Genomic DNA, 26,701 nt, shown 5'->3' on the forward strand with positions numbered 1-26,701 from the left:
CACACAATGTCTTTTTTCTCAAATCGAGTCTTTCAACCATGGCACAGCTTACCAGACAATGTATTAAATGTACCAACTATAAACTCTTTCAAGTCAAGATTGGACAGACATTGGAGTGCAAAACCATTTCTCTATGATGATTCTATCGATCCATACTTCCAATACCGTCGTACAGGAAAATATGCACTGGACTGATTTCACTATGTAACATTCTATGGAACTATGAACAGGTCATTGACCTACAACATATGTATAATATGATGATATGATGATGATGATGATGATAATACAAGTTGAAGGAAACATTAAAATTACGAAAATGAAACAAATTGACTATTTATTGGGATAAATAGATAACGACAAGACACAAGTTCTGCATTATACAATTACATTTTTAATAAAAATTCATATCATGTGGTATTTGAGCGGATACATACAACACCAAAGAGAGAAACAGATTCTGTTGTAAGTTACAAAATAAAGCTGGACAAAATGACACGTTTTTTTCTGAGGAATTCGTTAAATCTCCATTAATTATCAAAATCTGTGGGAGTGCTACCTTCACACATACTTTGTTTTATAACATTGCTGTATTTAAAATCTTTGTAGTGAAACTGTAAGTCACTTGAAAAACAAAACAAAAATTGGTACTGCTTGTCAAGTTGCTTCTCAGCAAGGAGAATTTCTTTGCTACAATAAAGCAAAACTATAACATTAAACGTTGTTACAACTTTGTTTTTACAATTTCAATCATCCTGACACTACTTGATGCTAAAACAACATTCATGCTTTCCCCTCCTAACTGTTGCTAGCGGTTACGATAATGAATAATTACAAAATGTAAATTCTGATTTATTATTAATTCAATACCTGTTATCTGACAGAGCGATGCAAGTTGGCACAGACCCTATGGCTAACAATGACATAAAAACGCTATAAAACGTATCTCTTACATTGTAGAAGTTTGCAGATACGTCATCTTTCGTAATGGATGGCACCATGAACAGTTAAAATACGTTAAAATACAAACTAAAAGTACACAGCCCAAAAACAAATGCACCATCGTAAAACACAACAGAAATTAGATAAATATTATCAAATGGAATTGAATAAATTGAGTTTTCATGATATGTAAGAATAGATAGTTTGAAGCTATGGTCAACATCAAAATAGTCCCCCCCCCCACCCAACCCCTACACCCCATCCCAAATCACGAGTTATGACATTGCAACTCTACTATGCTTGTCATGATTAGTATATTTATGAATAAAATGATTTACAATAAGAGTGGCAAAATATAAAGCACTATAATGTACATTTAGTTGCTACTTCAGAAAACTTACTGTAAATTTAACTAAATGCTACAATGATAACCAATCTGATTTGCTACCATAGCAACCAGATTGTATAGAGTGGTCTGCCTTTGGATTTTCTATGTTTGACATGAGCATGAATTAATTTAGATTTTTTTTTCTCTGACAGACTGATCACTTTATTTGTTAAAAGGTTCAACAAAAAGTAATGTTACATGATTCTTTTAAAAACAGTAAACAAATTTAACTCCTATCACAGCAAACACTGACAAGTGAACAATGAGTTTATGATGATAAGAATATACAAAACTGACAACACACATATATAGTTTATGAAAAAAAATATTTATACCTTTGAATAATCAAGCTAGTTATTTGGACTATCTCATTTTTTTAAAACACAAACTATAATATTAGTATTTCTAAGCCAACAACTACTTGCTACTGGAACTGAAAGTTAAAATAGTAGGCACATATGATTTGTGTTATTAACATGTCTCTAAACAAACCCTACTGGAGTATTTGCTACAGATAGCACAAACAAACAAACATGATTCACTCAACAGGTCTCTGCAAACTGTCAGAAACATTTAGAGTTTTTTTTTTTACAAAGAAAATATCTAAAATATCTAAAAACATTTGCTTATATAATTGTATGCTGAACTTATCACATTCAAAGTGATCTATCCTGCCATGCTAAATCACCCCATCAATCTATCTATCCATCCATCCATATATCCACCTGAAACTTCCCTGTCATGGTTTTGCTTGTCAGGATCTTCAACCAACCCATCGGAATATCCAATTTAGTAAATCATACAATGTAAATAATAATGGGGAAAGGTTGGTCTATGGCTGGAGGGATGATAAAAGCTGGTGTATGGCTGGAGGGACAATTAAGGATGGTGTATGGCTGGAGGGACAATAAAATCATATTCATATAACTATCACTGAAGAGGAGGCAAAATGTATTGTATGTCTCGCTAAAAAAAAATTACATGTTTTTTTTAGTATATGTCCAAATATACCATCAATGCACTATGCTGGTGAGTGCAAATCATGCCTTGACAGTGTCAACGATGTAATAAGGTTGATTATACAATGTTATAGATCATATGCATCTATTGACTCTAAATCTATCTAGCTCCTGCTTGGAGATAAAACTACAGTACCAGCTTGGGTACTACTGCAAGCACTACCTTACAAAGGCTGCTAGCTATTTCTATAGCTTCTTTTGTCAAAATTCAAAAAAATCTAATTTCTATAGAAGCGTGCATAAGTGCAGGATTTTGACTTTGCAGAAAAATATTGCATCTAAAATGTTAAAAATAATGATATTATAATTGTATTCAAAAACCAAGATGAATGGGAAATTATTACATAGTCAATATCAAGTAAGTTTAAAATTTGTAATAAGTCTGTAGCAAGGCAGTGAAAAGCTGCTAGCTTTGCTAAAACTGGGCGCTAAAATAACTAAATTAAAATGTTGAAAAATACAGGTTAAAATTAACAAGATGATAACAGACAAAAGACGGCCGCTCTGTATACAAATTTCTAAAATTCTCATCCCTGAATCAGAATTGTTGTCATGATTTTATATTAAAAGAAAATACATCTAAACGAACATTTACAAATCTTGATGCTCTGGATATTGAGGAGAGCTTTAGTTTCATGACCTCTGACCTTGTGAACTCTGACCCTGCCAGAATTTGTATCTTTGAACTTTCACTTTCACTGAAGATTTTTGTGACGACCTCTCCCCCATCAACTCTGACCCTGTCAGAATTTTTCATAAACTCTGACATCATTAGTATTCAAATGAACTTTGACCCCCAGAACAAACAAACATTGGTAGATAGATTCAAGGCATTTTATACTTGTCATGGTGTTACAGAAATTGGCGAAATACTAGCAGACACTTGTTGTGGTTTCACTATCTGAATGATAGCTTGAAATAGTGTGACCAAGATATATCTCTAGGCTAGTGAAATATGGGCTTTAAATCAACCAGAATCTTACAAATATGTTTGTGTATGTTTGTTCATCAGGACCAGAAAGCTACCAATATCTATACAAATGCAATTGTTTGTTCCAAAATGTGAAACTCATATTATATGTTTACAGTCATGGATCAACAAGTGTACAATTTCACTTGCACCATGAAGTAAACAAACAAACAAACAAACAAACAATGTCTTATCTTAGCTTTCTCTCGAGACTCCAACGTTCTAATATTCTTAGTTTTGATTTCTGACCAAATATAGCTGGTTCTCTTAGTTTTGACATCAACTTGGCATTAAACACAACTACGAAATAAACAAGAGAACAGGGAGAAAATTTCAATATTGTTACCCCGAAGGTGCCAATTTCCAGGCCCTATAATATCTCATTACCATTTCAGAGAAAATTTCACTTGAAATCTATTTCAAATCATATTTATAATGTCACATATTATGGGATAGTAATTAGATGTGATCAAATAATTTAGGATTAATTTTCAAATATCAAATAATTTTAAATAATTTCCCAACAGCAGAATGGGTAGAAACTCATTGTTTTCGATTATTGTGAGTTTGGACATTACATTAGATATTAGAATAGAATTATTAAATGTAGTTGTATAGCCCTCGATATCAAACTGATTTGAAAAAGTCTGTTTATTAAACACATACACCAGAAAAGGTAGTTTTCCTAATATTATGAAGCAATATTTAATGTATGTGTTGCTCGTATCCTGTACCACATAGTTTTGATGTGGTTTAGTTGACAGTGTTTGCATCACTGACTATCAAATACACATTTCACAACAGAATGAACTTTACAGAGTCTAGAATCCAGGTGATTGGGGATTTTGAATTTTGATTTCCCGATGGGGGAAATAATGAAGTCAAAATCCCCCATTCGCATTGATTCCAGGCTGAGATAGTAGACACTCTTACTTCTATCAAGAGCTGAACCGATATAATAGCCACTACTTTGGTGGTTATACAGAAACCAACTGATTCTGTTTTGTTATGAAAATGATACAGATAAAGTGATGAAACATATTCATAAGTATCACTCTTACACTATCAAAATGTTTGTGACAGTAATGCATGCAAAGATTGGGTACACACATCAGCCATCACATTGTACATGCAATTTAAGATTTATACAGAAAGTAATTCGATGTCAAATTTCTCTCCAACTTGTAAAAATCCAAAGCAGTATGTACAATGCAAGATGAGAGCTGTTTTAAAAAGTGGTCCCCTTCTTTGTTACAGTTGCAGTTGCGGTTTCAAATTTTCCCATTTTTTGTTGTAATTTTTAACTTTTACGTCTTAAGATAATATATTGACACCTTACATTTACTTGCTCACCAAAAGCACCAACCATTTTCCATAAAGTCATTTGTTATTAAAAAAGTTACAGAAATGTCACCTTCGATAAAAACACTTTCAAAAAATAGACAACTCTCCTTAGGCAACTGATTTTTTTATCAACTCTTTCTTCTAGTGTTACAAGTTGTATTGTACGATTATCTTTGAATATATTTGTAGTAATAATTGTCATGGTGATCATCATTTTCTGATAATCAATATCAATGTTGTCATATTTGATCAGTTTTTTTGATGTGTCATCCATTCTATATATGTTGACACTGGTACTGTAATCAGAAATCTTCAGTCTGTCTCCAATCACCAATTCTTGTTCTTTCACGGTTTCCTTGTCTGTATCTCTTCAATGTGAATATTTGTCATAAAGAATCACATATCAACACAGCACTAACTTGATTGGAATTGTTCAGTGGCTACAAATCAAGCCAAATTTACTGCTTCATTTTTGATTACACACTCTTTGAGTTCATCATAAACTTATAGCTCTGTTGTCATCAGTGGTTTCTTGTCTTTAGTTTCTTCTTCATCTGCTACCGTAGCAACGTGCCATGGCGACAGAATGAGACTGCTGCTGGACACAGGTCTGTTAGCTCCTGCTGCACTGTGTCCTGGTAGACTGGCTGACCTGTCCACAGGTCTTGTCGGTTTGGATTCCAGACTCTGAAAGTAAAGACAAAACATTAAGAGAATTGTTCACTGCAAGTATGCACAGTTATGAGGTCTAGATTTCAAAACTGTTAGTATGCTTCACAACACAAGGTGAATAACCTGTTTCTGTTGACATAGTACTACTAATAACTATCACACCAAGTACATAACACAATTTACACTGATATATCAATTGAATAAACCACTGGCACTGCTATGTGTATACAACAAAATTTATACGTGTAGACATAACATTAGGCTGTACAATACATTGTGTCACTCCACCCTCACAGGTGAAAGGGTTGACCGATGTGTGAGGGTGCCCTGTCATGACGTACCTTATAGACTAATGTAACATAAATTGAGATAACAACGACATCTTGTTTTAAATTTTGTGATTTGTTGATATACAAATAACACCAAAGTAGAGCATTTTCTGTATGTACCACAATCGCTTATAGCATCCATATCAAGTGTAAAAGTATACTCTTTCATTTGGTAATACAACCCATAACATCGAAGTAAAAGCATTTTCTGTACATACCACAATTGTTTATAGCATCCATATCCATATCAAGTGTTAAACTACACTGTTTCATTTACTAATTGACCACATTAGAAAGGTCACATGCTAGGCTTGTAAATAAACCAATTGAAACAGTATACTGTTACACTTTATGTTATTTTACAAACAAATGTAACACATAGAGAAAGTGCTTTACTTCAGTTTTACTTGTTGTATATTACTGTATTTTGGTATGTCCATTCTACATATATGCAAACAAGCATATTATCATTTTTACTGATTCATGACAAGATGAAGTTTTTGACATGGCATTAGTTTGATTTGCAGCTACGTTAATACATGCTGTTAATCATCATCATCATCATCATCATCATCATCATCATCATCATCATCATCATCATCATCATCATCACATCTGTCAGCTGCAAACAAAGTGCAAGGTCATTTGGTTAATAGAATGAGTCATTGAAAACACACAAAACACAACTGCATGTGCGTATAATTAATACTCCATGCAGCTCCTGTAGAACGTAATGTTGAGGATTAGTATAGCGGTTAGCACAATCTGGTTGCTTCTGGTACAGACACAAACAACAAACAACAGTGCATCAGGGTGAAAATTCAAGGCCATTATTCTTCAAATCTGAACACATAAAATCAAGCAGGGTAGGACGGTGGGGAGGGGAGACATGCTGCTGGTGAGGGGTAAATTTCAAACACATACTTTGAGTTTCCCCGGTGGGGAGGTTGGACTTTTCACAGGACTGTCTGGCGCATTAGACATCTGAAATTTAAACATGTTATCAGAATGTCAAATATTTAAAAAAAAAAAAATGTTATGTGAAATCCCAATGTAGTAAATTACTATTGGCAAGGCTGATACAGGTGGCTGGTAAGTTTATATGTAAATGACAGTTGATTGACCAATCACAGTAGAGGATATAAAGGACATAGGATATTTATTAATGAATAGATTTCAGTGATAAGATCACATATTCAAACCCAAAATACCAGATTCCATCCATACTACTGATTGGTCAGTTTCATGGATGCTAACTTTTGATTGGCTGAAGTTTGTATAGTTCTTCACTGTGATTGGTCAACTACTTTATGTTGCTTTAAAATCAAGTATTAAACTGATAAAGTGCATTATCGCGTTCTACTAACTACAAGTACAAATACTGCGCCACTATAAATGTTACTGTCATTATTTCTGTGAAACGGCACAATATGAAGTCTATCTCACAATGTCAGTTTTAGTAAATTAATCGAAATCTGAAATGTCATTCATGCGGTATTTTGCGTACCAATACCCATGGGTCCTGTCTTGATTGTTCCAAAGACATCCGCCGTCGTTGAAAGACTGACATGTGGCTCTATCAAACATAACAGGCACAGAAAACAAAAATAACACATTGTGTGGTTAGAAAGACAGCAATACACACAATGATAAGGCAATAAACATTATCGCCTTGTTATAGACATGATGTGGTGGTGTTTTACAACAAAGCTTAGCAACAGTCTTTGAAAGTCTGGATCTGGTAATTGAATGTTTGTGAGACAACAGAGGGCTCTCATAGCCTGTTCACTGATACATCATTAGCTGGTTGTACTTCCTAGCCCTCTTATCAACAGCTTGCTTTGAGAATAGTTCTAACGTTGGTAATTACAAATTGAAAATGTTCACCCAATAATCTGATTGATCACAGTGTGCATTGCCTACTACCATGGCAACTAGTCAGACTATCATTATTCAAATGAATCCATTATGTAAATGTACACAACTAGTCAGACTATCATTATTCAAATGAAGTCATTATGTGAATGTACACAACTAGTCAGACTATGATTATTCAAATGAAGTCATTATGTAAATGAACACAACTAGTCAGACTATCATTATTCAAATGAAGTCATTATGTAAATGAACACACATTTCCGAGATGATCACAGGAGTTTAACAATAAACTCTCACTCACAAGACGAGTGCGAATTTGGGGGGACTCCTGGAGTAATGACTCGAAAAGTCGGGGACGATTACTCACACGGAGCCCGCAGGTGCTATGTTTGCCGGGCCTGGGTGACTCTGGGATAGCCTGTGGACTGACTGGGAAAGCCTTGACAGTTCCACAGCAACGTGATATAGAGCGTGCTACATAGCCCTGTCACGTAGTCCTAAACCCGAATGGATCTCTGTAGCATTTGTGTGTTTGTTTGTTTGTGTGTATTTGTCTGCATAACAGAAAATCGCTGGGAGGAATTCCCAGCACAAAAATTTAAAAAAAAAAAAAAAAAAAAAAAAAAAATGATTAGCACAATTTGAGTAGTGGCATGTGATAATTTGCATGTTAGAAATTTAACATACAGGTGTGTGATAATGACTTTTAGGGGTGTGGCTACCTGAATCAGTTAAAACTATTCTCAAGACAAGCTATTGATATGAGGGCTAGGGAGGTATGACCAGCTAATGATGTATGTCAACAATGCAGTGAACAGACTAGAGTTCTTATGATACCACACTGACTAAATGATAGAAAGTTAGTGTCAAATACCATTACAAAGTGTATTAAAGTCCCACCACATGGACCTTTATTACAATGTATGGATATAGTATCCTATACTGCAAACCTGGACATTTTCACTAAAGACCTATTTTTGCTGGAAAACAGAAAATGCCAAAATGAGTATTCCATGCGGATTGGATTTTTACATTTGTCTTAAAGATGAAAGTAGAAATCAAATCTGCAAGGATTCCTGGCTAAAAATAGGCAGTGACTAAAAATGCCTTCTTGTACATGAACACAATGTATCAGTCTGGTAATTAGTAAAAAAAAATAAGTCTTTGAGAACTAGATGAAGACTGTAGAATCATAAAATTTTGTGGTAGTGAAAATATCTCGGTTTACGGTATGGTAGCGTATTTAACAACATGAATATTCCAGTTTATATGGAGTATAATATTCCTACAAAAGGAAATCAAAGTTTGTTGAATTAAAAACAAGGACATGACACATGATATACATCACAAATATGACTAATGTTGAAGGCTTGACATTCAGTTTATAAATTACTGAATTGCATTGTTCCTCAAAAAAAAAGGAATGATATAAATTTGAACAAAGTGAAATAAAAATAAAGGGGACACAGTCTGTAACTGTATGGTTTTAGTGCTTACTTTTCTCATTTTGAAATACGCTTAATATGCTATCCAACTACTAAACTGTAGTGAATCATTCCTTACAAAGTTATGGCACTGGTAATCCAGCCTTTGGCTTACTGAGGTCTCAGACCACTAAAGTTAGTGGTCTGAACTGAGATAGACACAAGCTAAATCTATTGTTATTCAACGTAGTAGATTACACAAGTGGGTGATAGCAGTTCCTCTGTTGTGTGATTCTAATCATCCTGTGATCAAAATAGTGTAAACATTGGAAGTAATAAAACAGCACTGCAAGTCCATGGAACTCTAAATTAACTAGTTTTCAGAGACGCCTCCCTACTGAGACTATAATTAAACCAACATCCATTCAATAGCTTATCACTGTTGTATCAACATGTTGTGACAATAGTTTTAGTTTGTGTCTATCTTAGTAAACCGAAGGTTCAACTATCAGTGTAATATCATCTTGAATTCATGTACATGACACAAAAATGAGAAACTGTTTCATTATTTTGGGGACACTACAAAGTTTGAAAAACACTTGATAATCTCAGTTTCTATGTCTCTTTGTGTATAGTTCACCTTTTCTGTGTATAGTTCACCTTTTCACCATATGCGGACGTTTGCGTCAATAAGTCTAAGAGTACATTGTATATCAATCTATTTGTATCTTACACTGACCCTAGTGGGGTCTTAGTTACAGCCTGTGTTACTTTAACAAAAATGTGATATCAGTTAATTCTTATATCACATAAATTTACAAAATTTGTGTGTGTATGTCTCAATTTCCTGTTTCTGTTGAGATAAAATCTGTAATAGAGAACACAAGTATGCATTGATGTTTAATTTTCAATCACACTTTATTTAGTGCATAGAGAGTAACTACTAGTATTATATGATAGTATTACTTACTGCTAGCTTTGATGTAGGTGAAGTAACCATCAAAGATACTCCAGTCGGTGACACAGGTACTCCAGATGGTGACATTGGTACTGCAGTTGGTGATATCGGTACAATTGGTGACACTGGTACAATTGGTGACACTGGTACAATTGGTGACACAGGTGCTTTTGTTGCTGTAGCACTCGTAGTGGTAAATGTATGAGTTGTTGTAGCTGCAGTACTTCTACCTGCTGTTGTGTTGATGACTGAACTCGGTGGCTCGGTACTATTGGCTAAACTTGAAACTGTTCCGTTGACTTTTAGCACGGTCATGTTCGTTGTAATGGTGGTTGTGTTGGTGTTGTTTACAGGGAATGGTTCAGACTTGGCTGGATGTCTCTTGGTCAGTGCTGATATTGGAGTAAATGACGGCGTTGGTGACAATTGTCCAGCTTCCTCTGTTGTGTTTCCACTGTGTACAAAATGAACAACAACAACATCAATAAAGCTACTACACCATTGCCATTTGTCTCACTCTTTCTCTTACATTACATTACATTACATTACAAAGGTGACTCACATGAGTAGTTTACAAACATCATGTCTTACAGTTCACAGATATACTGATTTGAAGCCAAATTGGAGACTTTCAACAATGGTAATGTAATGAGGTCGAGTACAAATGCAATCTGATTAAAATCTGACTGTAGGAATATGACTCAATTTCTTTCCGTACCTCTGTTTCTTTCATACATTGTCATTTGTTTTTGATTATTTTTTTGGGGGGTGGGGGGTGGGGAATGATTCTTCCTACATCTGACCTCATAACAGTGAGTACTACTCATGTAGTTTAGTATGAAGGTGACTGGTAGGAGATTAGGAGTAACTGATACTTCAATGTGTACATAGTACTTTGTGTATTCTTAATCTTACTTGTATGCAAATACACTCTTATAGGCCAGAGTGACATGATGTATCGTATGGTCTATCTTACACACAAATGAATCACTTTACTCAAAGTGATGCATTCAAAAGTTGGCAATCTTATTCTAGAACTGTAGTTGGAATGAGCCATCAGTTAGTTACATTGCTGGCAAAGTTACCATGGTGTTTTTACTCGATAGATGTCAATAACTAAAACTTGCCGACATGTACAAAGCAAACACCAAGGTAACCTTGTCGACACTGTATTACATCCATACTTACACATTCTGCATACTACTGAAATTTTTCATGCTTTTGTTGACTGTTAAACTATCACTGCTTTGTGATGGCATGGAGTTAGTTCGTCTGAAATAACAAGAAAATGGCTGTCAACATAAAACCCCAACAATTACGGCATTAATTTATCCTTGCAACCCTCAACAAATAAGACTTTTTTTAATATATTGTTTTCTTTACTACAAAACTAAGATTTGGTTTTTAGAGTTTGTCAGTTGTTAGGAATCATTCACATTCACAGCAAATACAAACTTGGATGTATCAGTGAGGTGGAATAAATTTGATTGGTGCATTTTGGTCATGTGGATGTCACATGATCATCACATGGTTGAGTGATAGTGAATTCCATGTTACTTTAGTATGCAAACAACCAATAAACACATACAGGATACATTTTATTTGAATGGGTTACAGGGATAAAGCTGCCTTGGTATAATGAGCTCAGTCTCTGCTGAATATCAGTTTTATCACGATCATTGTATTTTAATACTCTCTTTTTATTTTATTTTGAGGTTACTGTTAGACTGTAAGATTCGCCATTGTGTACCACTCCTTTTCAAGTGGCCATACAGATGAGGATTGGGTACTAGTATTTATTTTCAATTTTATTATGACTTCCTACTTGAAAAATCAATGTGAAACAACATATGCCAAGTCCTTGTTTGTAACTCAATAAATTGCAAAAGCATGATAAATTTGTAAAATCAATAACAAACATTTTACACATTTTTAGCTTTTTGCAATGTATTGAGTTACAAACAAAGACTTGGTCTATGTTGTTTCACATTGATTTTTCAAGTAGGAAGCCATGACAAAATTGTTTTATAAATTAAAAATCCAAAACAAATACCCAATCCTTATCCATATGGCCATTTTGATAACTAATTTAGCTAATAGTTAAGAGGAATACCAACAGCAACGAATCTTTCCGTCTATAAGGGTACTTCAGTTTCTAGTTTGATCAATAAAATATTTTCTCCAGGTGAGCTTTTCTTACATGTAGTAAGTAGTACATCTGTTATGGTACATACAGACTATAGACAATAAAACTGATATCCAGAGGATGAAAGGCAACAAAGAAAAAATAAGAAACTTGTAAAAAAAAAGTTGAAAGCTGCATAACATGCATGTATTGAACTAGCAGATAAAAAGATAATACACCACAAGGCAATCTAAGCAAAAACAATAAAATAATTAAAATCACACAAGACGTCAATGCATATATTATGTTAATCATTCTTTTAAGAATTTTACATATGGAGCAATATTTCCACCACCATAGCACACTAACACGGTGATAACTTGGAAAGTTTTTGGGTGATGCTTACAAGATTTTTAGATATGATCAGTTTTGTTACGAGATAAATTTTACGGAAACACTACATTTTACAGACAGACAGAATGGTATAGATTATAGATACCAGTTACAAGGTCAAAAGTTCACATTATAAGGTCAAAGGTCGGAAGGTTGCACATTTGACAACAAAATATCCACTTCTCACTGTACTGTACAATATCAGGAAGTAGAGTTGGAGAATCAACTTTTTGTTTATGACTGATGGTATTCATCTGTTGCAAAATTGACAGGATATGTCAAGATTTAAAATGCAAATTTTTTTACCATCTTCATACTTTGTTTTCTTTGCATCACAAAGGGGTAACATTATCTTCCTATATTTTCAAAATTGAAAATTGACGACTATGTTCTTATTTTTAAACATTTTGTACGTTGGAACTTTATGTATTCAAGAACTAATGCAATATGTCTTTGGGTCCGTGATAGAAATGTTACAGCAATATAAATATCATTGTTTTAGTTTTAAACTTTATACTTTTGAGCTACTTTTGATATTAATTTCACTGTGTAGTATAGGTACCGATGACAAACAAGCTAAATTATACATGTCGATCTTGTTTTAATTTGGCAGCTTTGTTGGTTGATGAAATCAGTGATAGTCATTCATGTTTTCACTATCTTTGACTCTTAAATTCAGAATTTCAAAAGTTTCAACGTTACTCTTAAGAGCAAAGTTGTCATACAAGTGCTGCCATTCACAAAATGGTGCAATCCCAAAATTTGACGACGTAAGTATTTCCAAAGTATCCTAAATAATGAAAACAAAGTCACATCTCAAGATAATTCCAAAAACTTCTACATATTGTGGTACAAGAAGAGTTTTAATACTCAAATGATAATTTTGAGGTGATTCGTGGAATGCTGCAATGTAGGAGCGAAGGGAAGACTTTTGGCCTTGCACAGTGAGAAATGGATGGCATGAAGATTTAGGGATATAGAGTAAACTGTACTACAAATAGTTGATGGAAGCAGTGTTTAGATATACATGTATATACATACCATTGAGTAGTATGATTGCATTGATGGACAAAATGGATTATGTCCCACAGAAAACAGCGTTGAAAAGAGGGGGGTAAGGACACAGAAAATGAACTTGTTTAGTACACACATATTTCCAAAAACAGAGAATACAAAAAAAATCTTGATTGGTTAGTATGCTGGGTGTTGAATTGGATTGATTTATGGTTTGTGGAAGGTTAAAGGTCACCAGATGGAAGGCTCAATGTTTCACTCACAATACATACACTTCACCAATGTCATTTTTTCTTTCATTTTTTTTTTTTAGAGAGAGATTTCTCCATGAAAGATCATCTTCGTTGTGGTTTAATTGTGTTCATCATCTCCTTTGACTGAGGCAAATAATGGGTAATATCCGCCAGTCAGTATGGAATACTCCATTTCTGGATACTTACATTACATTTAAATACCAGGAAGAAAGGTGTTTTGGTTGGTTAGTTGTGAGTACAGACAAGAGGGTTGAACAGGGGATAAGAAACTTAAAAAAGAGAAGTTATTCCAGGATATACAGAGGTTGTTCCTTGTCATGTCCTGTTTGGAAAGAATTGTGTTAATTGAAGAACAAGTTGTCAACTTGAGTGTGCTGTGGTCTAGTCGGGTCTGACCCATTCCCCATTATCCACCATCTCCTATTACCATAGTGAGTGACTGACACACACACATACATACATACAGACAGACAGACAGACACAGACACACGCTATTCAGCAAAAGCACAGGCTCATGTCTGGGACAAGTTTAAGTTCATGTTCAACTGTTTGGTCATAATATTCCCTCGGTAAATTTTTCAAAAAACCCATATTTTTTAACATCACAAAATTTTCATAAAAGATAGCTGTTTTGATTTTGCTATAGACTTGAAGCCTAGATTTTGCACTTTGTCTCGACATATCCTCACTCAAACCAAAAATTCACATCGATCAAAATTATTTGCAATGGAGCCAAAGAAAAGGGTGCGAAAAAATTGGCAGTCAGTGAACTCACTTCAATGTTGGTGAAGTCTCCCCATCTTCCTTTGGCAGTAAAACTACTAGATTTTCCTTGTCTATTTTGTCTGTGTCATGTTTAGCCATTGATAAGTTCTTTTCAAGCTGCGTCTTAGATTTGAGAATGTTACATTTCATATGGTCTGGAGCTATAGTTTGTACTGCACCGGCAAGTTTATCAATGGGTTGTTGATTGTTGGGTAAAGTGTTAATGCTCAGGTTTATATCCCTGGCTGTAGCAGCTGTATATGTCTTTCTATGCACTGAGGGCGACTCAAGACCTTTCAGTTTGGCTGCCGCAGCTTCTGATGGACCTAAGTGTAACAAACAAACAGGTAACACAATGACTTCACTGACTACAAAGTGAGATATTTCGTCATAAGTCGTTTTTTTCCCCTTCATGGCACAGTCTGATTGTTGAGGTTTGTGTATGCTGTGATGTACTGTTGTGTTATGTTGTGCTGTATTTGTGAAATGTGACGTAGTCGGGAAAGTGTTATGACTGAATGTAGTAGTGTGATATATAACGGTATATGTGATTATGATGCAACGTTTGTGTGTGTTGTGAAATGTGGTGTGATGGTAGATATGTGACTGCTCTATCTGAACAGTGTCATGTTGAAAGACTGGGTGTGATGCGATGTCATGTGTGAACATGATGTGTGATGTATGTTGTGTCTGTTGAGTGACATAGGGTGATGTGAAGTCATGCATGACCATGATGTAAGGTAGAAACAGTGTGTCTGTCCTTAAAGCAAGGGTTTGAGACGGGAAGATTCTAGTCAGAAACATGGAAAGGAACGGCAACGGATTACACAAGAGAACTGCACTCCTTTAGACAGCATGCAACACCCACATGCAGTAAATAAAGGAGCAACAACAGGGTGCAGTATCAAAATAATTTTATTCTCATGACACTAAGTCACATGAGAAGTCATTCTGGATCACGGTATCCTGAATATGGTAATAAAAACAAATGCCCTTTCTCCCCACTTTCCATAAACTACATCGATATTAAAAAATAGCCACTAAAATATTGACAGAATAAAAATGAAATATCCCCAGGTATACTCACAGACATGCAGGAAAAACGTCTCGGTAACGAAACATGAAAATGATACATACAGATTTGGAAAAACCTCTGGTTCAGGGTTTGACACATACATGAATGTAGGCGGTTTTCTGACATGCATTAGAGCATTGCCGAGTATACAGAATATCCATAACCACTGGGCTACAAGTACAGGTGTTTTAAAAATGCATTATACATGATTCATAAAAGTATATGGAATAGGGTGGGAAGGGTTCTCAACATCATTTAGAATGTGTCAGTGTTTGTAATTTGTCATTATTTAAAAAATCAAAATGTAAATTTTTTCCCCTTTTTTTCTTAAAAAAATTGTTAAGCTTAGTCCTCTCTCTCTCTTCTGTAGTTCACTCGTTGACTAGAAATAACCGGAGTACATACTCAATGATTTGACACCTGTGGTTGTCGTACTTGCTGAGTCATATTTCTGTTTATCTTTGTCAGGTTCAGTTGTTGCTGTTGAACTTGTTTGTTCTGTTGTTGTAGTTGTACTTTCGTCCATATCAGAGCTGGAACTTTTGTCATCAAACATTTCCACTTTAGAGTCAACTGTGATGTTATTTTGATGCTTACTGGTATCCATGGTGATGGCATCCAAATTGGTTTCCTGAAATTGTCCCGTTACTGGGCCATTTGGACTTCCTCCAGTTGTGGCCACAGCTCCACCAGGAGTGCTGGTAGATGTTGTAACAGCTGCAGTCGGTGTGTCAGCCAGTGTCACTAGTGTGTCCATCACTGGTTCAGCATCTGTTGTGGCAGTTCCATTTGTTAGCGCTTCTTTACCTGGTGTACTGTAAATATGAAAAGTATCTAATTTGGGTGAACAAATTTCACAAACATTTACAATATCACATACTATGATACAAGTTTTCAGGTGACAGTCGTAATGGTGTATTCGTTTCAAAAGCATGTATCACTCTGTGCATCATAAATAGACAGATCAGTACGATCAGAGATAGTCAGGAACATATTCACGTAGATGACTCTGATTTGATCAAATTCTACATATATTACTGATAGAATATCAATGCGTACAGTGTAGTTTTGATATATCTTCATAACTGCTGAAGATTTCAGATTTCTTGATGACAAATTTTGTCGTACAGCCAAGTTTAACTATAAATATATCTGAACACCGTATATATAAATTGATGATACACCACATTTACCTTCCCTGTGGAGTGCCTGTATTTGCTGATGCATTTGCTTGTCTATGGGCAATTAGCCTTTCTTGAGCTGTGAAGAGAAAACACAAATGCAACATAGTAGAATAGAAATTGATACTTGACTCCATTTTGTATAATAGTAGTAGTAGAGTTACCTTATTGGAATCTAATTTTTTGAAAATTTGTTGACATTCTCTTGTTTTTACTCAAATTATGGACATGTCTTGAGGCCCATAATGTAGAAGTTCTATGTGCTACAGTTATGCAGGACAGAACATAGTCTTGCACAACAGTCCTTCAAAGCAACGTATGTGTGGTGTTACTCCTTACATCTCACTTTGAATAAACTTTGACAAGACTACAAAGTCATAATTGTACATTTTAGTGTTAAAGCTGCCCTAGCTGTAACTGGAAAAGTATTATTTCAATCAGACAACCTCCAATAAATTCATTGAAACTTGTTAAAATACCAATAATTAGACATCGTACATGATAATTTGGGATTAGTTCTAATCAGAAGTAGTACAGCAACAGATTAAAATCTTGATGATTTTTGGGTGTGGACCCAAAAATCAAGTTGAATTGATTTATTGCATCATACATATTCAGCTGCACAAATGTGTGTAAACCAAGGTGATTCAATACTGTTCAGGGTGTATGACATTACGAGTAAGTCAATTATATCTAACAAAAACAGTTTTAAAAATAAACATGCCAGTTGCAACTAGTGCAGCTTTTATTCTGCTACAGCAATAAATATCAGGGGAATGCATATTTCTCTACCACATAATACAATACCCACCACAGTATGCAGGACCGGGACACAACGTCAAGTTTTTATAACAAATTGACCATTATAAATCCCTTGTATCACATCACATGAGAAAGAAGAACAGAAGCTATGGTAAAATATTGACTAGAACTGAGTATAGGCAGTGGTAACACACCATCTTAGGACATCATGCGGTCTCAATTGCAGAGCCCTCTAAATACATACCTTTGAGGGCTTCTCTTCTGGCATGTGATGGCCTTCTTGAAAACCTCTGACTAGGTTTTCTTTCAAACTGTACAGATCTTCTACTTTTATTCTGTTTAGCTGTCTGGTACTCTGTCCTGCCACTACATTGCATGAAAAGAAGACAGATAGTGAAGCATGGCCTGTGGTTTTTGTGCTGAGTTTAACAGACATAAACCTGAATTTAATGGCTTTTTTACTGGGGTTCCCTTCAAAATTATTAAATTTTCATTACTTGAAATAGAATTTGATTTTCTGGGTGTGTCATAGAACTAACAATCATTTTATTTCTTGGTTGACATCACAACTTTCACTTCACATTCATTACTATAGGTAAACATGAGAATAAATAAAACTTTTTGTCCAATTTTGACCCTCTAGCATGAAGTCAAATGCTACTGACTGCAGGTATGAATTTTAGGTAACGATAATCACATAAATACAAGGTTTCAACTCTCCCTAGCTGGGGTCAGACATTGTAGAAATCTGCCAGCCATCTTTGCTTTTATGTTAACATACCTTACTCTAGAAGTAAGAGAAATAGGAAATTACTCTACATCAAGAGAAAGGGCCCAGAAAACATTGAACATCATTGGATATTTCTGTGTTCAAACTCTATTCACCACTACAACCTAACACCACACATGAAATTTATACGTAGGGTTTATGCTACAACTTTCATTTTATTGTTCACTGAGTGAACACCTTACCTGTATCTAAATCTTGAACCCATTCTAAGGAATCCTTGTTTGGCATCTGTTTCTCTGACTGGCCCACGTAGCCTAAAAAATGCATGGTGTTCTACAGCACACTTCCATAAATGCTTACATGCCCTCATACTGTGTAACTTAAACACAAATGTATGCTCTTGTTCGTTGCCCTGGAGATGGTTAAATATAAAGACACACAAATTCTAACAAATCCAATATAAGTGATCTCTTGCACAGTTATAATACCAAAATTCTCTTAACATCACACATTTAAATAGTGTCCATACAGAGCACCAAGGGAGTCTTCATTTTTTTCTAGTTTGAGGTGCACCTGAAGTTTTCTTGCCACATTTTGATGAGTACAATTTCATGAAAAAGACATAATATCAGAGACATTTCAGCTTTATATTACTGTTTTCATGTCATCAACAGACCCTTCACTATATGACATTACATCAACAATACAACTATCTAACTTCACACAAACACAGACAGACAGAAGTCCTTATTTTGCCCCCTAGACATACAACATATGGAATTCAGTTATTGAATGACCCCGCCCTTATTTTGCTCAGAGATACACAACATATGTAATTCTGTTTTCTAAATGAACTGTCCTTATTTTCCCCCAAGACACACAACACTGAACATATGCAATTCAGTCCCCCCCCCTTTCATTACACACACTTGACTGCTTCCTTCCATGTATTTATCAAACACATACCAAGTCAATTTATCAAAGTGACTCTTTCACTATTAGAGGTTAGAGACAGTGAACACATTACTAGAAATGATAAACTGTGTACAGACTTGTAATCTCCAACTATACCCTAGTTTTGTGTGAACTCCTTCTAGCTGTACATTGAACCTGTCTGTAGTAGAAACCTTATACTAGGTTTGATGTCACTTCATCATGGGTCACAGAATTCAACTCACAGTTACATTGTACAATACACTCTATACTTGCAATCACATTCTCTTTCATAATAAACACTATTACACCATGCACAAGCCAGGTTCAAAAATATGGACTATATATACTCTGGACGTGCCAATGTCATTGGTTCTGCTGTGTTCGAAATATGAGTCAAATCGCTCAAAATTGTCATTACGTTCCCTGATTTTTTTATTATATTACTGGCGATGGTATAATTATATTATTCCCCAATAATGCTGGTCTGATTGCATACAATTAGATGTTAGAAAGACTCTAAAGTCTATGATTTGATAGACATCCACTAAATACTAGTATATAATTTGAAGATGTCATTTTCTTTACATGTCTACATTTTCTGGATTTAATGACATCCCCCCCCCCCCCAAAAAAAAAAGCATTATGTACATCAACACAGCCATTTTAGTTTTTATCTAATCTCATTCCTACAAAGATGTCCAGTATGACTGCCCTGGATGACAGCCATGTAAGATATCCTGTTTTTTTAATGTCATGGCCCTGGGGACTGTCATATTAGATGAATATGTGATAAAACATTCTTCTTCTTTCAATCTTACCATGTTAATACCTAATATTTGTTTCATTTTCTTGGAGGATAAACAGTCCCTGAAGTGCAATATTCCAGAAACTTTACATTCAATGCCCATTCTGCATTTAGGTATGCATGATCCATTATTTTTCTGAATGACAACTGTTTTCTATAAACTATTACAAGGTGAGCATTGCCTTGTGGATTTCACTCTTCCTCTATATCAAAGCTAAGATAACATCATACATTAAGAATACTTATGTGTTCCAACATTCTAAAGTATGTCTTTCAAAGAACAGGCAAACTAAAACAACGACATGTACGAAACAAAGACACGGCGCTATGACTAACTAAAACGTTTAAACCACACTCACCGCATCATCATCTTCTACCACTATTAATGTAAGTTTCTTCTTGGCAAAGTCAAGTTTCACAATTTTTGGCCAGAAGAACAATCCTATTTTGTGTTCTCCTTCGAAGACTAGAATTCCTGTTGGAGTTAGTCCTAGGGAATAATCATTGTTGTCTTTACCCTGGTGAATAAAGAACACAATGAAATAGTATTAAAGCCTGTTTTTCTGAAACGCTACTCTTCTATTAGATGCTAATGTTATGAAAAGAACTCTTAAGGACAAGATACATGCGGTAAAGTTTGGCGAACAATTTGCCATATGCAACAAAGCTAGCAACTACGCTTGAGTGCATACTTGGGGCAATTCACTGGGCAACACAAGAAGCAACTTGTGAATCATTATAAACATAATTATAGTATTATTACTTTGAGAGAACTCCACTGATTGGTTGCTTACAGTCACATGGCAAGGTCAAGGTTCACACAACCAATCACAATGTTTTTATTTGATGAGCTGATGACAAGTTTCATGATAACTTACTAGAACTGTGTGCATATCCACTCCATACATTTCTAACCACTTGGTTACTTACTAGTACTGTGTGCATATCCACTCCATACATTTCTAACCATTTGGCTTTGTTGAGATAATTCGTCTCTGCATCTGCTGGTGTCTGGCCACTATAACAAAATAATACAAAATTCATCAGATAACAGCATTTATACCATGCATGAGCCAAGTTGAACAAAAAATATGGAACAAAAACTTGGGTTGTTGTACGTCACAACAACACATTTCTACATCACTGGTATTGCTGTATTCAAAATATGAGTAAAAAATTTCACAATTGACATTACTTTCCCCGATTTTTCTTTGATATTACTGGCGCTGGTATAATTATGTTATTCTCCAATATTTTTCTTCATTCAGCCGAAAATTACTCATGACCTAAGGGTTGTCACTACTCATCTAGCGGCTTGTGGTGACAAAGGCCCCTTAGGTCACTCATATTTTCCTTGGCTGAATGAAGACAAATATTGGGGAATAGCATCAATTATACTTAAGACTGTATTACTTATTACTTCTGTACTCCTAAGAAAATTAACTTAGACTTACTTGTATTCTTTATATTTTGCTGTTATGTCTATTTCCATCTGCTCCGACTGTTCAGGAACAAAACGGAACTCTGACACAAAACCAGGTGTATGGACTTCATCATCAAAATCACCAAGTTCAGCTGTGGGAATGAAACATGGTACAATGTTTACTCAAGTTTTTTTTTAATAATTATACAAATCTCATTAAGATGAAATATTCTTGATTTTACTTTAATTTTTGTTTTGTTTTTGGAAACATTTTAAAATAAAATGTGTCTATAAAAATGTAGAAATGACACTTTCGAAATGTTCATTTTTTGTTCACAACAATAACTGTTGTTTCTCTAATCCTTCATTTTCTAGTCGAGAGACTTTAAACTAACTATTTAGCATGACAATGTCATTTGCCAGAACAAGCTAGTATGTCGTGCCAGATAATCAGACTACCGTTTCTAAGTTTTGGGTCTTGGTTTTTCTAGAGTCATGTTTACATTGCAGACTCAGTGCATACACACACAGACTTTGTACAGCTGCTGTGTATGGTTTTAATTTTTTAGTTGTCTCTCTTTTTTAGTACTTACATTGCAGTGCATATGCACACAGTTCTACAGCTGTTTCATATGGTGGTTCTAATTTACCAGTAATGATATCTTGCTTCAATTGTAGAAAGAATAAATATCTAGTATGAGAAAGAAAAACAACATTTTAAACTGTTTAAATCTGTTTTTGTGTTTTTCATGTAGATGACAAAACTATTCCAGACCTGATCATAACAACAATACTGATATTGTAATGTTAACTTATAACTACAATGCAAATGACATTACGGGTGACACTTTGTGGACTATGTCTTACACTATCAAGATCACTTTGGCATTCAAATGCTCATAAAGTTCATCTGTCACTGGATTTTTAACCCAAGGAATGGAAGGAAAAAATGCTGGTTCTGTTAAAGCTTTGAATGTACTCAGCCACAATACGGTCGGTGGTCAAATTCATCTTATAATGATAGGGTAAATTCTAAGCAAGTTCTGTTTATGTTGTAATCCAAACATTTGACTTATTTGCAGGTAGTAAATTGGTTAGAAATTCATGATAGGGGTGTGAAAGTATACTGTCATTGTTAAATTCCACAACAAACAAAATATTGCCAGGGACATACAGTATTTGTTTATACAACCCTGCTATTATATTGTTAGGAAAGATGGCAAGCTAGCTACCAGTGACATAGTCTAGTAACTATATGTGTGGTTGTTTTCTACGATCTCTCTTCATATATAGTCAAATGGACAAATTCTACTGAAAATCTAGCTAAATCTCCTGCTGGGGAAAGGATGAACAGTAAAGGTCAATAGTAATCCATCACACAGTGACAGGCAGTTATAATTGGTTTGTTCAGTTCATTACAAAATCAACCTTCAGTCTTAAAGTTAGTCACATGAGAGTGCCATAAAATCATCACATTTATATATCAATGTTCCAATAGCATTAAACTACCGCTGTCAGTGGTAAGAATGAAATATCATCCTACAGAAAGCCATTTGACTATATGGTGAAGAAAGATCACAGAAAACGACCACACATGTAGTTACTAGACTACCGGTGACAGAGGAAAGAGAGTTACACGTCACACTTACTGACTTCTGTAAGCAATACCTCAAACGGCTAAATATGACTGTTTTTTTTGAATATTAAACTTTCTATGAAATTGTGGTTAAAATGTTCAAATTACTGGTAGTATATAAATAATTTCTCATTTAACAATCAAATCTGAATGTTTGTTATTTCTTACCTTGTAAGTTCTTCTCTTAAGTTGTTTGGTTCTGATGAATAAAATTTGACCTTTAATCGAAGAGTGTATGGTGGGCCAACTAGAACCAAAACAAAGAACAGACACGAAACACAGAAATGTAAAGACAATTATAAAAACACAGTAGATGATAAAATAGTACATTTGTGTTTTACAAACAGATTATGTTATAGCAAAGTTTTGTGAAATATATAACTGAATAAATTTTATTTTAAATTTTGATAAATTAGTGTCACTTTTACACAAAAGTGGAATCTGGTTTGTTAACACACAATAAAGTTAACTGTGGATTCTTTCCAAATGTTATTACAATACGGTGTTTTAGTCTTATTTTATTTAAACATATATATTTCCTTAACGTTTGAAATGTAAAATTTAAAAAGTTGAGAAATCTGATTTAAATCATATAGAGTGAGAGAGGATTGACTGGTTGTTTATTTATTTATTTATTGTTGTTTATTTGATTAGTTTACTTCAGTTTGTCACCCATGCTATAAAGTAAATTGGAATCCTCTATATCAATTCAGATACAAGGTAACTTTCCTTATAGACTGTAAGATATGTTGTGTCACTTCGCCCTCACCAGCCTCCTGGGAGGAGTTGACCGATGTGTGAGGGCGCCCCGTCACGGCATACCTTACAGACTACTCTCCTTACAGTTTGGAAATCAAATTCAATTTCAAGTTAAAGCACAGTCTTTACTCTATGACAAAAACACCTTCTAAATGTCCCATCTGTATTGTATCAATCCCTTCTCTTACTCTAACATGTTTCTACCAGATTGTAAAGAAAACAAGACTTAGTATGAACTGTTTTGGTAGCCTGGAATCCACGCTGTCTTATCTTATAAGAATCAAATGTCCTGTAAGAACAGCTTGCACGATGTCCTGTTCTTCAGTACATCCAATGAAATATTACTCTTTGGTAAAAAAGCATGTATTCCTGGCTACTGTTTCAGTGACATGCAGACTAGACAAATAGTGTAGGTGAGTACACAGCTGAGCATAAACTTGATGGTACCACAGCAAGCTTCCAGGCACCATACCAAATGTAAGCATCTGAGCAAGTCATGGCACCTTTTACTAACTACCGTGACAAACTGACATGTGAAGCATGAACAGGACAACGGTGATCCAAATGACAATTCCATGAAAGAAACTGACAATTATGACAACAGAATTGGCTCAACTTCAAACAGTGATGATATCAGCTATTGCATGTCCCATGCAAAATTTCTATACCTAATCATGAGATTGCCTACAAACTCAAAAGTTACAGCTGACCACGATTACAACACTGACATTGGACAGCTCTAGTTAATAAACAGACAAGGTATGTGCAGTCATAAATCTAATACTATGCTAGAGTGCAATAATATGCAGGGTTCAACAGAGGGCAATAGTGGATGGTGGATTACACCATAAAGGGACTCTATGATTTCTTAGTAAACAATAGTAAAGAATATTATCAAACATTATGTCTTTCAATTTTACAAATCTCCAACAACTGTATTGTTTATTTCTGGTGAGAACACTCATCCTGGCTACCTTGTTCAAATAATGGAGGCAATTGCTCAAGGCCAGCACTAGAGGGCAGCCATCTTTAGTGTAAACAAAGTTACTGTGCAAACTTAAATTTGACCTTGAAGATGAAGGTCAAGGTCACAAGTCTGTCTCAACAGTAAACTTACCTCTAACAATGTGGGGCTATGCATTTAAATAGTGTTTTTCACTATAAAACTTCCAAAGTTATAGAACAATTTACAATTTGACCTTGAAAATGAAGGTCAAGGTCAAAGCACTAGTGACCAGCTTTGGAAGCTTACCTCCATAGAGATAGGTATGCACATTTGTACATATCAAACATTTGGAGATTAAAGAGGTACCATAAAATGTGCTTTTTTTATCACAAGTATGGCTGTCATTTTGCCATCATGGTCGCATAAGTGACTTGCATATGTCTAACATAGTGTGTTACCTTTGTACCAAGTTTGGTTGAAATAGGCTGATTCATGATGTCAGCAAAATGAAAGTGCACTCACACATGGAAGAAACCTAAATGTAACAGCCCCCTCTAGACATCACTGCTGGGGGATAATAATGTACTTGTACATGTATTTAATCAAACTCCTTGACAGAGGTGGCTGTGGTGTGAAACTAGTCAGAAATTCAAGCATTTGTTGTACCCTTTTTAACTGCAGAATAAAGAACATATGGATAGGTCTAAAGAGACTGTTTGAACATTGCAGAGACACACTAAACACAAGATCTCTTGTATCATTGCCACAGAGAATATTGTACCGGTAGTCCAGATAGATAACGTTTTGCCGAGTATTCAATTCAAATTAATCAAAGTAATTATTCTATTATTATCTATTGTTAAATTGTTACACTTCTCAACAATTTTAGTGAGTACACATTTTCATATTTTTCTACTTTTGCAATAATTTGTCTTGATGTGTTGCAGTATTACCTACAGAAATGTCCTGGAATCCTTGCTTAGATTGAATCAAGCAATGACCACAAGTCAATCAATATCTCTATTTGGAAAGTTTCATCTCCTTTCTCTTAATATGAAGGCAATTACTGACCCTAATTGCAGTGTAATGCAATCCAATTGCTATGATAAATTTGACAATAAGCCACACAAATTGCATATAAATAACTACATGTAATTATAGCAGTGAACACAACTGACAAGTGAGGAAAGACTGAGTTGACAGCAACGACTCAAAAACATGGATGCTCTCAAGTGTATATGTGGTGACACAATTCATTGCACATGTGCAGTGGTGTTGAGAAACAACTTACCAACACTCACTATCCACGGTAACGTAGAAAAGTAGAGCATTGAACACAAAGGAGATAGAAAAAAATACACAGAATTACAAGTTGAGAACTCAGTACGGTGCACTGCTAGTGTTAGTATGTACCTTTGAGAAAAAGATTGTCGCAATGTACCCATCTTATAACTATAATTTATACAACACAGATAAACCTTCAAGTCAGATGTGTATGTCTATATGTAGGTATGTTTTCAATTGGACAGTATTGACTAGAATGAATCATTTCAATTTTTCTACATTATTTGGTGGTTTTGTCATTATGATGGTGACCCACCTGTGCAGGTCATACAGCTATAAATAAAGTTTGAAGTTATTTCTATAAACAGAAAATGGTTATACATCTAATTCTGTTAATATGAATTCATAAAAGTTATAATAAAGTTGATAAAAATTGGGGGCTTCATTAACTTTGTTTCATCAATTTTGAGAAAACTGATGATTTGATTTTTATTTGGTTTTTCAAACTTGACATCATGATGAATGCATGACTTGTATAAAATTCACAAATATAAAATGTAAGGACTGTGTATATAGTACATTTTATACTGTCATTCTAGTTAATACTGTCGCTCACAAGCTATGTTGTATACATGTATGTAGATATAAGGCAGACACCAAAAGTTAGCCCTGTCCATACTTACAAAATC

At 34.7% G+C, this 26,701-nt stretch overlaps 1 protein-coding gene across 4 annotated transcripts in view; it reads right to left on the minus strand.

Annotated features, from left to right (window-relative positions):
• Nucleotides 1–396: 396 nt before the first annotated feature.
• The window catches only part of LOC144433502 (uncharacterized), a 53,635-nt gene continuing 27,330 nt past the window's right edge, over nucleotides 397–26,701 (minus strand). The window contains exons 4-16 of one of the 4 annotated variants that reach the window (XM_078121810.1): nucleotides 23,192–23,270; nucleotides 21,981–22,078; nucleotides 21,419–21,539; nucleotides 20,895–20,982; nucleotides 20,324–20,482; nucleotides 18,466–18,635; nucleotides 17,738–17,859; nucleotides 16,744–16,810; nucleotides 16,148–16,365; nucleotides 14,486–14,801; nucleotides 11,113–11,196; nucleotides 9,937–10,378; nucleotides 397–5,350 (exon numbers count right to left, since the gene is read on the minus strand). In XM_078121810.1, coding sequence (XP_077977936.1) covers nucleotides 5,168–5,350; nucleotides 9,937–10,378; nucleotides 11,113–11,196; nucleotides 14,486–14,801; nucleotides 16,148–16,365; nucleotides 16,744–16,810; nucleotides 17,738–17,859; nucleotides 18,466–18,635; nucleotides 20,324–20,482; nucleotides 20,895–20,982; nucleotides 21,419–21,539; nucleotides 21,981–22,078; nucleotides 23,192–23,270 — 2,147 coding nt within the window. In that variant the 3' untranslated portion in view covers nucleotides 397–5,167. Of the gene's footprint in view, nucleotides 5,351–9,936; nucleotides 10,379–11,112; nucleotides 11,197–14,485; nucleotides 14,802–15,955; nucleotides 16,366–16,743; nucleotides 16,811–17,737; nucleotides 17,860–18,465; nucleotides 18,636–20,323; nucleotides 20,483–20,894; nucleotides 20,983–21,418; nucleotides 21,540–21,980; nucleotides 22,079–23,191; nucleotides 23,271–26,701 lie in introns of all 4 variants that reach the window. The other 3 variants (XM_078121809.1, XM_078121808.1, XM_078121807.1) reach the window with 3 other exon arrangements.

This window comes from Glandiceps talaboti, chromosome 4, assembly GCF_964340395.1.
Source record: "Glandiceps talaboti chromosome 4, keGlaTala1.1, whole genome shotgun sequence".
Classification (NCBI taxonomy): Eukaryota; Metazoa; Hemichordata; class Enteropneusta; family Spengelidae; genus Glandiceps; species Glandiceps talaboti.